The 17,623-nt window shown below is 40.7% G+C and overlaps 1 protein-coding gene across 1 annotated transcript in view; it reads right to left on the minus strand.

The window, feature by feature from the left end:
- Positions 1 to 17,623, minus strand: part of KIF26A (kinesin family member 26A) — a 92,685-nt gene that overhangs the window by 26,212 nt on the left and 48,850 nt on the right. The window contains exon 5 of the mRNA XM_066321680.1: positions 284 to 467. Coding sequence (XP_066177777.1) covers positions 284 to 467 — 184 coding nt within the window. The remainder of the gene's footprint in view (positions 1 to 283; positions 468 to 17,623) is intronic.

The following is a 17,623-nucleotide window of genomic DNA, read 5'->3' on the forward strand; positions in this document are numbered from 1 at the left end:
TGAGTCCTGCTGGCAACACAGAGACTACTCCTTCCACAGCAGAAACCTGTATGGGCACTGGGTTTGGACCAGTGGGTTTGAATGTCAAAGGAAATGTTGTCTCTTACCCTTTGCAAAGTCCACAGGAGGTAACAGCATTCAGGCACATTCAAATTGACATGGCTCTCTCTCTATCCCAAGACCCTTTTCTTGAGTCTGTCCAGCTCTGTTCTAGGCCAGAAGCTTCCAGCCCAGTTAAGATTTGTCTAGAAAAATACTTTAAAATATTGAAATCCAAAGTTACCTTTCCAATGCCAGGGTTGTCCTTGATTTTGGACACAGCTCTCAGAAGGCAGGGTGGTGCTGGGGGAGGACAGAGCTGCAGGATGCCACTAAAATTAGTAGCATAAATAGAGAAGTCATGTGTGTGTGGCAGGGGTGGATGGTATTTCTTTCTCTTCGAAGACAGGTTAAGCTTCTGTGCTGCTCTGTATAAAAGTAATAGCAAGAAAGGACAATGTTACTTAGGTGTTAACAGGAATCTGAAGCAGACAAACAGATGCTCATTGTCATCACTGCCTGCTTAACAAACTAAGTCACTGCATTCTAATCTGATTTCATAAGGACAAGCCATCATGACATTAATAAAGGAAATATGGGTAGAAAAATTACTGGCAAAATATTCAGTTAATTTCTCCACAAACAGAATTTCAATTATAATCTAACTCGCCCTTCTTTCCCCCAACAGCCTGACATCTGAATCCTAAAAAACTAACATCTCACTGATGTAATAAAAAGCTGAAATAATCCCCTTGTCTCTGGCAGAACCAGATGGACTTTGCTGGTGATAACATTATGAAAGTGGTTCTTTGTACCCTACAAGTTACTCAAGGCAGAGGATAGTACTCTAAGTCAGCTGAGCTCAAGATCCTCTCCTGTTGGCTGCACAGAAAATCCTTAGATAACAGAAAATTTCCTTCAAGACAGATTGGTTTTTCCTCCCCAATTCCATTCTTTCACATTAAAATGGAAAGCTATTAAAAAGACACGCTTTAATGTGCTGAATGATAATGATCCTGCTTTTGAAATGTATAATTTCAAAACATAAAAGATGAAGAAGGAGGAAAAATTAGAACATACAATTAAAATTGCAACATTCTTCCTTGTGAATAAAAATAGGAACAAAATCTGTTTTTTCTGCTATTCCCCATCAGCAGCACCAAACAATACAGCAAGAAACCAAAACAGAAACTCTTCCTTACATCAAAACCCACACGGGAAAATAAAATTCACCCTGCAGAGTAATTATTTTAAGCAGAATAAAATACATATGCTAGCAAGCACATGCTGAGCAACTGGACATGGAAATGAAGGTGAAATCTCAGTTCCTCAAAGTAAAGGAGAGCTTTACATCTGAAAAAGACATGTGTGATCCAACCCTGAGACTGTCAGTATACAGTCCATCCATAGATAAATGTCATAAAAGCATTCAAATTGTTACCTTTTAGCATTACTTTGAATGACTGTTGGGGCAGCAAAAGCATAAGGCGTGCCACTGCCAGCATCTTTGGACATGCTGAGACCACACTCCTGATGCCAGCAGCTCTTTTGGGTCCATGCTTGCAATATAAGGGCTTGTCGCATTGAACAAGTTAGTAAGTATCTTTCTAAAATGACTACTTTACATTTTAATCATGTCTTTCAGCCCAAGACCTCCAAGTACATTTCAGTGAGGTCAAACTGGCACTAGAATCCATGCAGCATATAAGCAACAGACCCATGGAGAAACCAAGGCAGTGTTCTGCTGTCATAACAAATCAAGGGTAAATCTAGAACCCCAACCTTGCTACAAATCTTGTGACCATTGTCAGGCAGCCTCAGGCTTAATCAGCTTCAGTAAGCTGATCAGAGAGGCAAACTCTTCCTTTGCTTACATTTATTGTAGGTTAGAAATAAAAATTATCACCAAGAGCAGAAGGGCTGCACAGTTTCTTCCAGCTGCACTATTGGCTTCAAATGAGCAACAGTACAAAGAACTGGCTGTGTCTGAGCAGCAAAACTGGACACGTGAGTCAAAATTAGACAGCTAGTTAGTACAACAGCAGGACTCTCAGTACAGATCTCCAAAATTTCCAGTCCTTTTCTCTAAATTCCAAAACTTGTGTGGTGAACTCCTGAACCTTTCAACTTCTAGGGATGCAGACCCCCTACATGCTTCCTTCTCCCTCTACAAACACTACAGTATTTAGAAAAAGACAAAGATTCATGTGATGAAAAAATGAGGCTCTAGTAGTTCCAAACTCAGAGGGAGCCCAAAAGCACTGTCTTTTGGGGAACAAGTTGGACGTTTGCCTCTGAGGAAAGAAGCAGCTTTTGACTCCTACTGCATCCTGAAACCAGCAGGAACTGCATCCCACAGCAAAGTCAAATACCACAAGCATGGGTTTATACAAAACCTCAAGGGTTTGGTGGCAATGAGAACTGATTTAACTGCCTAAGTCTCAAATCCCCTTGCTAATACTTCATTCAGTATGAAAACATATGCTGAAATAGGACACCAGGAGCACAGTTGCACAACTTCACTGTGGTTGCAGCTGCACATTAAAACCGTAATGCCTCCTAAATTATGTGCAGCTTTACTGTGCAGAAAAGAGTCTCTACCTGTTGGTACCGTCATTGTGGAACTCAAGACAGTCATTAGCATGTATCTCCAAGTACCAATTAACAATCCTGCTTATTATTTAATCGTCTTGTTGATTAATATGAAAGATAATGTTTATTTTCTTGTTTACATGCTATGATCCCTTGTTGAAATTATAAAAACTCCTCAAGAGAATGTCTTCAAAGCGCAATCAAGATATACATTAAATCCTGATGAAATAATTACTCCTGCAATGGATCTGGCTGAAGGAGCTCCTCTGGGAAACATACATGAAAGAGAATGAGATACAAAGGACAAATTTACTCAGGAACTGTGTGTTCAAGCAGCTAACTGAGCACAAGCACTCAATGAGTAACTGCTCCACAATAGGCCAAGCTAAGCAAACATATAAAGGATGAACAGAAAATGCCACTTTTTAGAAGTATAGCATTTCTCAAAATACCTCAGTAGCACATTTCTGAGATATTCTGATAAGCAGATCCAAGATACTGAATCTGATACTAATTGCCTTAACTTCTCCACCAAGACTTGCAAACTGGTTCCCTTTGACAGTATGTGTAACCTTCCTGCACCTCCACTGTTCAAAGGACAGTGGCACATGCTACCTAAAGCAATTAACTGCTGTAGTGCTGATAAATCCTCTTCCTGTGAGTCTGGAGGGCGATGATTTTACTAAGAAATTTGGCAAAGGGATGTTGATGTCCATGTGAGATAACAGGAAGCTGAAAGCAGGGGAACTGGAGTAGCTGTTGTAGAAAATAATCAGTGCTTTGATGGGCAGTCAGCCAACTGCACTAATAATGATGTGTGTGGTTCACACTCAAAAAGCATCTCTTGTCAGGTAACAGTGCACGAAGCTTAATTACAACCTCTCTGTATTTGAATGCAAGAATGGCTTTGCCTGTCATTAAAACAAGGTTATTTCTGGAGTTGGAACACCACAGACAACTTGTAAAAGCAGTATCAAACAGCTTGCTGGGTTTGATTTTGTTTATTGTTTGGGGGTTTTTTTTCTAAAAGGGAAAGGGTAAGGATCTAATTGAAAGCATAGGGCAATTTAGGCAAAACAAAGCATCACTATCGAACTGTAGACTTTGAATATGAATTCAAGTAATCGTCATCCCCAGCTCCTATAAAAGCAGTCAGTTCTTTAACAAAAGGCCAGTTGGGCAGCCCCTTTCACATGCTTTGCTTGGGCTCCTGCACAGGTCCAGGCAAAGAGCACAACAGAAACACGCATCAATCCCTATGTGCTTCTTGCAGAACAAACAATACACTTGGTGACATCCCAGCCACCTACTCATTAGGCCAAAATATAGGCCATGCTGGTCTGGACATGGGCCCAAATAAATCAAATAAAATCTAACTTCAGAAACCTCTTCAGTTAAATTCATGAGAGGATGCATTTGCATGGAGACAGCCCCGAGACACAGGGTGCTGGACTTGCTGTAGTTCTTATCCAACAACATATTTCTAAATTTACACTTAAGTTGTCAATTGTGTATTTTCTCCAGAATTCCTTTTCTTGGGGGGAATTTGTTCTGTGGAGACAGGGTTGGAAAAGCACTCCCAAACTGGGCCCTTTTTGCCTAGCACCAGAAAGACAGAACTCAAGCTCATACCAGATCACTTTCTGTAGGGAGCCTAATTTGGTGCCATGTCCATTGCCTCACTTGTTTTTCTCAAATTTACTCTTGCACAGGAGCCCTCCCAGGCACCTTCAGCACCACAATGGGCTGTCTGACCTTCTTCAGTATCAGTCTCTGTTTCCTCACAGGGAAAATTGTGACCCTTAGGGAATGCTGCACAAAACTGAGGCATTACAGTCATTTGTTTTTCTAGGCATGCGCCAAACAATTGTCATAGCTCTGACAGAGTTTTACACTTTCCACCTATCTTCTCTTTCCCCATCCAGCCTTCACAACCAGTCTTCTACCAAACACTTAGAAGAGAAACTAAGCCCCATGCTCTTACTCTTCTGTTCCAATTAAAGCATGAGACACATCCATGTATATTGCTTTTATCTCCAGCTGTGAGATCTACTGTCTGCATTTTGTTTAACTCTTTCCCTCTTTAATAGAAGATGTCTTTTAAGACGCTCTGGAGAGTTCTTTCCTCATAGCTAGGCGTCACAGTAGAAAATAAAACTAATATATGGCACATGCAGGGGCACTCAAATATCAAATGACAAGGGACAGTCTCTAACCTGCTCTTTCCCCCACACAATTTACAGATTACTAGGTTTTCTGCCACGCATGGATGAGACCAGTGAGGAAAACCACAGCCAGATCAATTACATAATGCTCAGCACCTAGGGAACAGGACTGTGCAACAATAGTAGCTACAAAGCCTGCTCATTGAAAAAGCCGTGCCATTTTTAATTTTAAATTCTGCCTGTGTTGATAGCATGACATTTCAGATATTCTGATGTACAGCAAGCTGCTTCTAGCTTACACTCCCTGCACACATTCTGCACATTACAGCTGAGAAAGTAAACAGCACAATTTCAATCCCTAAAGCACTCCTTCTGAGCATAATTTCTCCACAAAAAAGAAAATTAGATTTGAAACTTTCATAACTATGCAAAGTTATAAAATATTTGCTTGAAACTCTGTGAATTTTATTAACCTTCAGAAGGAAGAGAGCTATGAAATATACTTTGGCACACATACTATAACTGGGTCAACTGAGATACCAGCAGAGGACTTCATGGACACAGTACATTTATGGACAAACTACCACAAGTCAGAAATAGAACTGGGAGTCTTGCTTCCCATTATTAAGCTCCACTGACAAGAACAATAAAAGAAAACTTCTGCACATTCATTTCAACATGACTCATTAAATATTAACAGTTTTAGTGTTATTAGCCAGTCTTATCTTTCAGAGATCACTATCATTATTCATATTGTGAGAATGATAAAGGGCTTCACTGAAAGGGTCAAGGCCAAAGAAGCATACAGTCCAAGCCTTAAATATCCTGAACTTTGGACTTTACACAAAAGTATGCTTACTCAAGACTTTTGGTTTGACCTTGACAGACATCACAGAAGTGATTTTTATCCTGATTCTGAGCCATGCCCTAAGTTTGGAAAATTATGGATGCAAGCTTACACAGTGGATCAGTCAACCTTAAAGCAAAGCTTTCCCAAACCTTCCCAGTTCTCAGCTCAGCAAGGTGTAAATCCCCTCCACATAACCAATATCCCAGTCTTTTTCTATGCCAACAGTTCCAAAGGAAGCAGTGGGAAAGTCACAGCCTGTCATCCTATCTGCAGTTCCAGTTATTGTTTCCTTAATCACTCATCAAAACAGGCAACAAATAGACGGATGTCCTACAACACATCCTCCAGCACCCTGTCCCAAGCCTTCCACAACTCACAGGATAAACTTGGTTGGCATTATTATTTTTGTTATTGCTACTGCTGTTTGATCTGTGGTTCAAATATTAGAAAGGTAGCATAATGAAAAAAATGCAGTTGCCACCCAAAACCCCAAGCAAAATTTAAAACCAACAAGATATCTGTTTCTACTAACAGCATTCGCCTTGGAAAACAAAATGTGATCAAAAAACCCACATTTTTAAACAGAAAAAGAGGAATGTCTAAATACATCATGAAGGTTTGGAAAGGACAGGCACCATCTGTATCTCTAGAGTAAGCTTTGTCCAAGGAGCCACTTATAAAGCATATGATAAACTTGGAGGGTATGGTCTCTTCCTCCCCCAAGCTTACCAGGTTCCTGTGATGGATGTACAACTTCTGGAGGACATAAACACTTTCCCCACTCCGTACCATTACACAAGTTTTGAACCAAACCCTTGTTTGCTTAGCTGTCCCAGCAATGCTGCTGAGAAGCACTGCCAGGAAGAACAAACAATTAATGTTCCTTATTTCTGTGTTTTGACTTCCTCAATAAATAATTAGTTCATCTGGATTACAATGCACAGTCTCAAACAATGGCATTTTTATAATGGGTGAGGGTAATAAATTTTCAATAGAAACCCATTATTCTGAAACGTTCCAAAATGTTAAACCACATTTGATATTTTGAGGATGTTACCTCACCAACACTGTGAGAGCAAGCATCTCCAATTCAAGGCAAAGTTCATGGCTTGCCTCATGCACATAGCATAATCTTGCAATTCAGACTTGAATTTCAGCCTCTCACTTTGACCTTGTAATTTTCTGTTACTATCTCTTATTAAAATCAGCAAGGCAGAAATAAAAATCAGCAGTGTTGACATATTAGGAACATCATAATCTCACAGTTTTTTACTAGACAGTTTTCAACTACACTTACTCTTAGAAAATTCACATCTCATGTCTCTCATTCCTTGTTTCCCCCCCCCACCACCTCACCAGCAAACATGCAGAGGAGCTTATTTCCTTCTCCACAGCAGCTGCTACCTGGACAAAAACCATTACCACAGCCTAGTCAGTCTCCTCTTTTCAAATTAAGAAGCCCCAATCTCTCCAACCCTCTCCTCACAGGTCAAGTTTCCTTGATTTCTGACCATCCTTGTTGCTTGCCCCCAACTGTATTCACAACTTCATAAACTATGGAATAAAGACTTTGTGCACCAGTGAGCAACAATCAAGGCTCGCCTGAATTCAGGCGCAGTACAGAAAGGCCAGGCAAAGCCACTTTGGGATAAACTCAAAACAATCTCCAGAAGATGAGAAGCTAAAACAAAGCTGAAAACAAAGCTAAAACTCCTGACATCAGAAGAGCTCCCTCATTCTGTAGAGACTCAAGAGATGGTCCCTGCACTCAGCTGTTTATTAATTTAACAGAAGCAACTAATGTAGCCCATCTTCAAGCATTCAAGAAATTTTCATACAGGTATCCAAGAGGAAATTTTCACCACACTTCTCTGTAATTTTTCCCCAAGAGTAAGAAACATCCAAGGGCAGATCCCCATGAGCACTAACAATTGCCCTCCAACCATTTTTCCTGCTCTCCCAAACCAGCAGCTTCAGAGCTGCTACAAAATTGTCACTTCCACATTTTCTTGAGCTTGTAGATTCAAGACATTTTTCTGGCCAAAGAACATTGCTTCAACAGCCAGAACCAGTGTTCAGGAACTGACTTATATATATATATAAGAATAACAGCTAGTCACAGCAGCCTGCCACACACCATTTCCAGCTCTGCTCACTAATGATGTTAAACAAAGCAAGAGCAGATGAACATATTGCTGCACTTCCACACTCGCTGTTTACAACTGTACCATATGACAAACTGCTGAAAACCTGTGTAGATTAATCTTTAAGTAAGCAAGACTGTCAACACCTAATATAGAAATATGTCAGTTCCCAGGCTGCACACTGCATGGATAGCTATGTACTGAAAATACAGCTACCTGAATGCCAGCAATATTTCCCCACTCCTTTTCACGAGCTAACTGAGCTAAAGCAGGCAGAACCACATCAATCTGAGCTCACTCCTTGGGCAAAAAAAAAAGTTGGACTATTTGCCAGCAAGACACATGCATGAAACAGTCAGGTAGAGCAAAATAGAATTCTAGTCCCATTTTTATTCTGTCAAGAAGAAGTAAGAGAGACATTTTTAAAACCACAAAGTAATGCAACTGAAACAATGGTGCTAACTAGTCCTGCACTACTGAAGTAACACTTAAACTTTTTGCTTTTTTACTTAAAATTTTGCTTTGTAGTATCAGCTCCTGGTGTACAAAAATCATTCTGCTCATTCAAGCAGCGCCAGCGATGAGGTAGATGTGTTTCCAGGGAAGACGTAGATGTATTTGTAAAACACATGACATGGCTAACAAGGGTTTGTCTGAAACACCAGATTCAGACAAATATCTGACAGGAAAGAGAAGGACCAAATGAGGGGGAAATTCAGTATTTCCATGTTCCTGATTGCATATAGCAGCCTGAATACAAGTTATATCTTGAATATAATGCCTTCTTTACAATAAAAGCTCTGAGATGGGTTACATTCTCCTGTTGTCTTCCTTTGACTCAACACACCATCCCCACTTTCTCATCAATTCCAGCTCCCTCGGTTCCATATTTTATTGCACACCTAGAAAATCCACAGAGGATCCATTCCCACTTCAGCTGGATTTTATTTCAGATGCTTAGTCAAAAGCTTGACACCTATACTGCCAAGCAAATAACTTCTCAGGGGAGCATTTACTTATTCCTACTGTTAGTGAGTTAAATGGTCACTGACAGCACTAAATGATGCAGTGGAAATCATCCAAGTACAGAAGTGGTATGCCTACACAATGAGTATTTTTAAACAGAGGAGGGACACATGGGCTTCTAAACCCAGGGTTACTATGATTTATTTAACTGACATCAGTTCTGAAGTGATACTTCTCAGAGGTATAACAGGCTGATACTGCAGCGCCCTTTAAAATAACACTTAGAAGGAAAATTTGAGATGCGTGTTTTTCCATCACTGCAGATGGAGAGATCTGACTATTTCTGACCCAAAGATGGTAACTTCAAATTTCAGTAAAAGAGCAACTCCTGAAGACCTGCTTGAGACACATTAGCAAATTATATTCTGAAGCTTGCCCTGAAGTCCAGAAAGCTTCACTAATAACACTTCGATTATATTTATTATATGCTGATTAACATCCATTGAGTCCTTTCATCCAGAGGGCAAGTGTTCTTAATAAGTGAGCTCCAACACTGAGGACACAAAAAGCCAAACAAAGCAGAAAGCAAACCCAATAGCGGCACTAACCAACGATGAGTGAGATTCAAAGGCTAAGCTCTTTGAAATGTCCTGCCAAAAGAAACATCTTCCATACTCCAGCATGAAGGATGAAGGAAGTTTTAAAAAGCCAAAATTCAGTATTTCATAGATAATTAGAAAGTAGCATCAGAATAATCCTGCAGTTGATCAAGCACTGCAGCTTTAGTGCTGGTGCATTTCTTTGGCTTGACATTTTATTTTTGCAATAAATGATAATGTGGGATGTCTTGTTTTGTGACAAGCACAAGCAAGCAAAGCAGTTTAGCTCTAAAAAGAGACAGTGCTACTTCAAAGTCCATCTGCCCTGCAAACCACATCCTGCACACCATAAACTGAATGTTAGAGTGACTCCAGATTAGCCACGAAAACTAAATATTCAATTAACTATCACTCTGATTTAAAACTATTTCACCTGCTAAGTCTGTCTGTCTTAACAATGGCATTAAAATAGTTAAATATGTTATTGGAAGAGTCTGAAAGTCACTAATAAAGTTGCAAAACAGGTGCAAACTGTCAAATTACATCCCCACAGGAAAGTCACCATTATCATTTTACCTATGGAATGCTCCGTTCCCACTGCAGAAAAACCACCAGTGCAGCTGCCACTGCTGCCAAGCTGAGAATCCCCAAATAACGGAGTCAGAGCAAGCGCTGCTGTTCAGGAGTCCAGGAACCAAAAAAGCAGGCAGACTGGGAGGGCTGGGCTGAGGGGGAGGCAGGAGAAGTGCTCCTCTTGACAAGCTAGGAAGGGCAGAAAGAAAGGAAAAATCCAAGGGGAAAGAGAGACTCTGGTAGCTAGGCAGCTGTGAAATTCCATACACTCAGGAAAACAAAATAATCAAGTGCATTCAGCTAGGGAGGAAGGAGAAAATGAAGAAAGGGTCATACAGGAAAAAAAAATTAAGGGAGAAAATATTAAGTCCAGGTGAGCAGAAGATCCAAGAGAAGACAGAGTAAGAAGAAATATCAAAGAAATGGCTCCAGTAAAGCACTTCAGACCTTTCCTAGTTTAAAACTCATTGACCACTATTTACCTCCATAAATAAAAGCAAACCTTGGTAGCTCTGAAGGCATAGATTGTCCTCTACTTGTGGGCACATCTCCTTTAAATTATTCTTCTTTTCTCTTTCTCATGGGCATCAAGAATGCTTCAGTATATAGACCTAATCCAAGACTCAACTGCACTGAACCACCTACAGCAGTTCAAAAAGTCACCACATCTCCCAGGAGGGCTGCCTCTGCTACTCCAGAACCTCTTGTATTATCACTCATCAAGGCACTCAGGGCTGACAAAAATCAGTCCTCCTCAGGCGTGGCCTCAAAGTATAAATATCTTTAAGGTATTTGGTCAGCAGAAAACACTGGAAGTGTTTTGTTGTGCCTCAATTCTGCTTCTATTCTCAAGCTAGAATTAAGACCTAGAACATCCTCTCCAAAATCCTGACCTCATCATGCGGTCCTCACATTACTAGATCTATTTTCCCCCCTCATCCACTGCCTCTTCCTTTTCTTATTTCTTGCCAATCTGGTTGGCACCAGGTTCCCTCCTGCTTTTTATTCGGCCACCTCCTGCACAGTCCAACCTGCTCCCACACAAGTCCTACAGCCTGTGCTATCCAACAGAGGCTTCTCCTTCCAAACAGCTCCCTGACACTGCTGTCTTGCATGATGTCTCCCATACCATGATCCCTAACACTCCATACAGGTGCTCTGTCTTCCATGGCAATGACTCCCAGATGCCCAGTGCTGCTTTGTCTGGTCACCACCCAGTTCCCTCTGAGACTGTCAAACCCTCACCACGGGCTCTCCACCTTGGCTGATCATTCAGTCCCTCACCTCCCTAAATCAACAGGCATACCTTGACCACAGATCTGCTGGCCTCTAGGACCTTTCCATGCTTTGTGCAGTGTTCTAACTCAGCACTATTCATTTCCAAACTCCACTTTGCCTCTTCTCTCAGCTACTCCCAGTTTCCTCCCCATTGCTGAACTACAGCTCAGTGTCTCCTCTCTGCCCCACCAGTCTCACAGATGAGCTGTTCCTAGCAGGGAGCCTGGCTCACCACACGCCAACAATGCAGTGTGTAAATGCGTGATGCTGTATTAGCAGTGATACCAGGAACGATGTTCTGCTGTTAAACATGCTGTCCTCAGAGTCATTTGTGCTTCCAAGAACAAAGCCTAATAAATTCAGGCTTATCTCCTAATTTATCCTCCTCACGGGCTAACATGAAATGGGATATACCTAAAGCACACACTCTTTGTTTGTCCTTAATTATAGGCAGTATTATGCTGCCACAGCAACTAGGAAAGCTTAAGCTGCACTAAGTGATACAAGATACTGCACAAAGGCTCACACCCTCCCCCATCCCCTGTCCCCCCTGTGATATGTGAGGGTCACGTTTGCTCTCTGGGGATCGGGAGCAGCCACATTCCAGCAGCATGGCACGGCACTGGCGAGACAAGACAAGCCCCTGGTGACACCTGCTCCATCTCCATTTGCACATCTGCATGAGGGCTGTCTTCCTCTCCCTTGCTCCATGCAGAGAGGAAAAGAGGGACAGGAGGGCATGCCCTCTCCAGCCCCATGCAGTGGGGAGGACACTCCAGGGATCAGGCTGCACCAGTCTTCCACTCTAAATCCAGAGTAGAGACTCATTAAGGAGAAAATATTAATTATGTATCTGGTTGCCCTCCAAACAGCTGGATGCTCCACTTCATTGGCACATCCACAGCTCTCCCTCAAGCTGCAAATTTCTCAGCTACTGGTCCTGAGCAGTGACCAAATGGTAGCAAGAGAAAGTGGGGGGTTTGGGGGCATTTAACAAAGAAGGGATGGTGCACTGAGGAGCTGCTGGGCTGCATTAATGCCAGCAAGCCATCACATCCCTGAGGAGCCTTGCAGCTCCTATCATATTGCTACGGCACTGTGAAATAGGGACAAACCACACACGGGGTCTGAATGTACCTGCCAGCAAAGCAGCCCTAATCAGGAAGGGCTTGTACTCCACTTTCTGAGGTAACGAGTTCAAATTAAATTTTCCCATGTCACATCAACACAGGATTCCTTGGGTGTGGGTTACACCTATTGTGGAAGCTTTAACACGTGACTTTGCTTCTTCTCTTGACCCGTGATTCATCAAGAATTTACTGTGGTTACCTGCAACTATAGCAGGGATTTCTGCTTCAGCCTCACAGACTAGTTTAACTATCACAGGTCAGCACAAAAATCTCTAACTCAGGATCCAATGAATCACAGACTTGCTTCACCTTTTGATGAACTACTACTTATTCATAACCCAGTTATTCATATTACCTGTCAAAGAGATTTAATTTGTGTCAGCTCTGCACAAAGCAGGATACCCGTGCACCCCAGCGGGGTACGGGGCAGAAGTTTACAGCTACTAAATACAGGGAATTTTGAACTACATTATGAGCTTAGCAGAAATATAATTCTTGCTTTTAACAGGACAGAGAATGACAGGCTGAAGTGATTTACCTAGAAACATCTTAAACATGACAACTTATTAAAAAAAATATGTTTCTCCTTTTTCTTTGCTTTTTTCCTCTGCATTAAATTCTGAAAGTACTGATAGTCATGGAATAATCAGGTTTAACAGGTTAGCAGTAATATATGCCTCAAGTGTTCCTAATACATCATAATCTTCTTTCAAAGAATTTGCATCACTGTCAAACTGAACTACTGATTTTCAGTTGATGCTTTTAACATGTTTCTATGGTTACTTTCCAAGGTCGCATCAGAGAAGCCTGAACAGCAGTTCAGAAAGACAAAAGGCATTTTGCATCCTTCTCCATATTAAATAATTTATGAAAGTTAAGGCATCCTCAAGGAAAAAAAAATCATAAAAGAATAGATTCTGAGGTTATTTTCTTTGCAACAGTTTGAAGCTCAGCAAAATCAATATCTCCACAAAAGCTTTCAAGATGAGACTATTTGACTAATGTTCCATATGGTATAAAATGCTAAAGAACACAGTCTAAGTTTAGATCTATATGCACAAGCCTATATGAACTGCATGAATGGACTTAAAAGCAAAATGTAGACGTCTAATTTGCTGCTATCAGCTTCATCTTTTAAATCAGGCACAAGGCATTGTTTCAGTATTCTAAATTTAAAAGATGCAAAACTAAAACTGAAAAAAAATGAAGTAAAACCAGTAATGACAGGCTTTATTATTTCCACCATTTTTTATCCAAAGCCATATAGATTTCATCTGTCCCCTAAATGTTACAAGTTTTGACTACTGTAATAAAAGCTTGTATAAAAAAAATCTGAATTCTCTGCCTACCACTACACTAGATCAGAGTTTATTGGAACTAATTGAAGTGTCTAAGGCTTGGAACAAAAACACATTAGTCATTTAGTGGTTGTGCTAATATTGCTATGCCTTTCCTGCAGTTTCATTAGATACAGACTGCTTCAATACCCTAATCATATGCTCAGTCACAGCACAATCAGGACACAGAGTACTGACAAGCTGTCCCACCATGCCTAAAGCTGATAAGGTGTCTGCTCTATGAGCAACCTCAATTATTGACTATATTTTATGGTCAATCTAATGACCAAATGCTTATCAGTGAACCATCAGGTGCCTGTAATAGGATAGTGACCCTTAGTTTATATGTACCATTACTGCTCATTAGTGAATAATTAGATTCTTTAATCCAAATTCACAGGCATTAAAATATGATGGAATATCCTGACTCTATAACAAGACAACTACGCTTATTTTAACTCTTCAGATGTTCAATTACATTACTCAGAGATTGTATATTTTGTTTAAAAAATCTGCTTGCAAAAAGCATATAATGTGCAATGTTTTATATCATGCCTAAATTGACACAGCTTTCCCAAACAAGCAGGAGGATGACGAGAGTGGAAAGATAATGGGTGTGATTCACCACTGTGATTCTCCAGATTTATTATCTAAGTGGTTTTAATCTAGCAAAGCCCAGCAACCTCGCAAATAATTTAGAAACCTGAAAACCAGTGAGTGCTATGTTTGGAAGATTAATTTTTCAAACAAAAGCAGGTGGATACAAGGGAAAGGAGTTGCAACTATACAGTTGTTTCCCCACTTCAAAGGCAGCAGTCCCAAGCAGCAAATGCAACCCTGTAAGCAAACCAGTTTGAAAAGATCAACAACACCAAACAAGATGAGAATTTTAGAAGAGGGACGTAATGCAGTTTGTCTTCTGCTCATTGCAGCTTGGGGTTGCTTGCTTAGAAACATATTTTCTTCTAAAGAGTTTTGATTCCTTCTTGCTGCTCTATCACTGCTCTAATCTTCCTTGCAGCTTGTGCACCAAGGGCAGAAACCCCTGTTCTCCAAACACCACACCCCTGCCCAGCTGCACAGGCACTGCTGCCACCATTGTCACCAGCCACCAACAGGAAATGGCACGTTAATGGTGACAGCTTCGATTTATTGGGGGTCTTGAGTCTTCTCCCAAGGGAGTGGTATTTTCTTTTTTGTCAGAGAGCCCATTAACGTCTTCCCAAGAGCGTGCCCACTCTCCTTGCTGCCCTTCTCCTGCCTGATCTTGGAAACACCATTTCCTCTCTTCCCCCACTATTCACGTGACAAGAAAATCAAACGTTGTTATAAACCTTATTACAGTTTTATAACAAAATATGCCAATATTTACTTAGCCGCAAGCATAGCCCACAGAAGGGTCCTACAACTATCTCACATATTTTCCCTTAGAAATATAAAGTTTGTTCAGGTTCCTTATACAAAAAACCCACCTGGAAACTGGTAAAAAAAGTGGAGCAATAGGCGAGGCACAGCTCATGCCACACCAAGGGACAAAGCCAGCTGCATTCTTCTTAAATCTGAAGAATGAAAGAATAAACTTCCCTTGAAATGTAAGGGTGAACTGGGAGTCTCTTCACAGCCATCCATGAACATAGGCTGTGCTTTTTGCCCTGGCTTTCTCATTCTGCCAGTGACCTGCTGAGAAGCTCCATTTTCTGCTAAATCCTCTGGTCCTCTGGTAACACGACCACTGAGTAATGTCTGGCAATTTGCTTGCGTGACACAGTCAGATGTTAATCAAAGCTTTCCTCCTTCTGTGACAGATCACAGTGAGGAAAAAAGCTTAAAACTGATTTAATTTCTTAATACGCTTCTGTCTGCTGTCTTTAATATTTGGCTTTGATTTCGAATACTTAGCGCTTCTCTGCATTTCTTGGTAATGAATAAAATACTTTTTTTAAAAAAAGCAGAACATAATTAAGCTTGAAGAAATTAAATATGACATTCAAATGAGAAAGCTTTGGATGAATATGTAGATTTGGGCTGCACATATGTTTAACAAAATCAATGCATTCCCTGCAAAGAATATCTTAAAGATACTCATTTTAACCGTGGGGACCTCTTATGACCAGGTATCCTTTTTGTTGCATCTCTTAGCTATCACTTTCCAGGTGAGGATATGAACTATCTGTCCTGTCTTCAGAGTTTGTGACTTTACAAACATAAAACTGATTCTCATCAGGGAACAAATCGGAGTAAAAAAACAAAACAACCAACCAAAAAAATCCAGCACAGATCTCCCTTCCCAGGCACAAAACAGTCCACAAGCAGGAGTGTAAGGATGTTATTTCAGCAAATAGAAACTTCAGTTTTAATGTGAAAAGGCATTTATATGTGGCCAAGAAATCATGTCACAACCCAAAAGCTAATTGTTCTAGGACCTGTACAAACACAGTGAATGCTGTTGCATGAAAAATAAGATTGATTCATGTGAAAAAAAAAAATGTATCTAGTGTTGCTGTGGCTCAGGAAATCACAGATGCAGTTTCCATGAGCACCCTATGAAGGCTTTGTCTTCCAAAGTAATTAATCCTGCACCCAAACTCACTGGACATTAATATATATGCATCTTTTTGCCTAACTTTATTCCTAAGGGAAAGCAGGCCTTTTAAGAAGCCAAAGTTCCAACCACAGCTCCTCTTAAATAAAGCTCATGTAAAAAGTTAAAGGTCCTCAGTAGACTTGGTAAAAGAGAGGCCAATGATTTGCAAAAAAAATAAAGATATGTGTGCATCTGTGTCATTGTCAATATATTAGCTGCATTTATTCCAGTAGAGAACAAGAACAAAATCTGCCAGGCTCTGCATAATGCACACTGGCCTTGCTACGAAATTCAGATTTCAAGTGGCTGAGGAGTTTCAGTTGGGAAAAAAAATCAGCAAATGTAATGAATGGGGACTACAGCATGACACTACAGCCATGACTCTTCTTTCATCTCCAGGTGCTTCCTGAGAGAGGATTAGCTGAACAGAGAGATGAAGGAGAGACAAGTGAATGCTGCTGCAGAAGAGTCAAAGCAGGGATGACCTTATTCCTCAACATGTTCAAGGCTGGATGGTGCAAAGGGAAGCAGACAGGAGTGGAAGGTATGAAGCAAGGAAGCCTGAGAGTCCATTTAATTAAAAAAAAAAAAAAAAAAAAAAAAAAAAAAAAAAAAAAAAAAAAAAAAAGGTGATATTTGTGGTTCCTGGATAAGCTGTTTCTGCCAGTATCTGTGCCCTTTCTCACTCATCCCTGAGGATTTCCTCCTCTTCCTTTCCCCTCCTGCTGAAAGGACTGCATGGTTTCAGGGTGGAGGACTCAGCATGGAAACTCTGATCCATTAAGGTCCCAATGGCAGAAGAGTCAAACAAAGGAGCAATGGCAGAGTGAGCCTCTCCTGAGGTTAATGCCAAAGCTGGGGGAGCAGCGTGGCCTGGACTTTGTACCCACCACCTGAAGATCTGCTCAACCTATTTACAGGTACCAGGGATCAATGAGGGATCTCTCTCCCCTACAAAAATCTTCGTGAGATTTTTTTTCCTTGTCTTTCAGCAACAACAGAATAAGAAACGAAAGTGCTTTGTGCACAAAAATTTCCATCAGCTCTGTCCATCAGTTTAAAAATTCAAGAGAATCAATTTTGAATATATGAAACATGTGTAGGGAATAAGCAATGTACTAATGGGGTTTTAAAATGTTTTAGCTAGCACAGAGCTGCTAAAGCTATAAAATTCTGATTCACTCAAGGCAAAGACAGATTCATGAGAGGCAATTAGGGCCTGATCCAACATACAATGATGTCGTTTGCAGTCTTGCTGCTGACTTGAAGAATCTTTGAATTAAGCCAATGACACCCACTTCACAATAAAAACAGAACTGTGTTTTGGTGACCAGTGACAAAAGCATCACTGAGAGAAAATATTTTG

Source organism: Sylvia atricapilla, chromosome 6 (genome assembly GCF_009819655.1).
Source record: "Sylvia atricapilla isolate bSylAtr1 chromosome 6, bSylAtr1.pri, whole genome shotgun sequence".
Lineage (NCBI taxonomy): Eukaryota > Metazoa > Chordata > Aves > Passeriformes > Sylviidae > Sylvia > Sylvia atricapilla.